The sequence below is a fragment of the Cantharellus anzutake genome, assembly GCF_015039405.1.
Source record: "Cantharellus anzutake strain C23 chromosome Unknown EI90scaffold_95, whole genome shotgun sequence".
NCBI classification, from domain to species: domain Eukaryota; kingdom Fungi; phylum Basidiomycota; class Agaricomycetes; order Cantharellales; family Hydnaceae; genus Cantharellus; species Cantharellus anzutake.
This window is the reverse complement of record NW_024067045.1, coordinates 178983-180027: the sequence shown is the minus strand read 5'-3', so window position 1 is coordinate 180027 and position 1045 is coordinate 178983. Positions and strand designations below refer to the sequence as shown.

The 1045-nt window shown below is 46.0% G+C and overlaps 1 protein-coding gene across 1 annotated transcript; it reads right to left on the bottom strand.

Annotated features, from left to right (window-relative positions):
• Positions 1-839, bottom strand: EI90DRAFT_3020925 (uncharacterized protein; the record flags this gene model as incomplete). The annotated part of the gene is made up of 2 exons (XM_039057578.1): positions 1-647; positions 695-839. 2 exons carry the CDS (start codon positions 837-839, stop codon positions 1-3), a joined length of 792 nt encoding a protein of 263 aa, XP_038909872.1.
• Positions 840-1045: the final 206 nt, after the last annotated feature.

Here is a 1045-nt window from a genome sequence, read left to right as displayed (position 1 = left end):
TTATTTGAGATATGTATCATGGAACCATAGGACTAGCTGAGTAGCACAATTTCTCCACTTCTTGTCCATTCCATCATACCCCTTCTTCAGCCATGGGGCATAATACTTCTCCTCCTTAAGCCTGCTGTCCTTCAAATAATCTGCTATGCTGTTCATCATCTCTGTGTCACTAACAGTGAGCCAAACAATCTCAAAAACAATCCCTGCATATAAACATGGCTGACCAGGAACCTTGACACCATGTAGGGGTGCATCTGGGTTCAGAAGACATGTGTAGCAGTATCCAGTATCACCCTGGTTACAAAAATGTGCCTTTTTAAAAGCAAATGCCTCAGTCCCACCCTGTTTGTGTTTCACCCAGTGTTTACACTGATGTGTGTGATGGCTTCCATCCCTTGTCCCCATTACAAGGCAGCACAGACAGAGATCCTTCAACTGAGGAAGGATTTTCTCCAATTTTTGAGGTATTTTCTTGATCTCAAGTGCTCTCTTCTGCTGCAGTTTAGAGTTGATATCCATGGATGTTGATGTGTGCTGGAGTGAAACATGTGTGAGTGGTGGGGAAACTGGATTGACTGAATTGAAATTAGGGATAGGAGAGTGTGGAGCAGAGGAGCGTCCTTCTGTACGTTCCTCCTCATCGGAATCTGCAAGTTTTAAGTGAGATAGCCATATGAAGGATATGCAAACTTACCCCAAGGCTCTGCCCACAATTCCAAGTCCCCATCCTCATCCTCATCCTCATTCAGATGGAGCTTGGGGAAGCAAGCAGAACATGGTGCAACCCTCCTCTCCATGGTCCTCTGCAAGTCTGAGCAAGTGACTGGATTTCCATCCATGTGATGTGATTGGAAGTACCTGAGACACTCTCCTGATGCATGCAACATGAGTCCAATGGCCTTCTTTCCACTAAATGACTCCTCAGCTTGGGGAAATGGCTTCTTTGCTGCTGAGGGGAGGAGTGTGATGCATGAAGAAAATTCGCCATCCCTGTCATATCCGTGCATACCAGAGTCCTACCTTACCGCTGTCCGTTCTGATACTC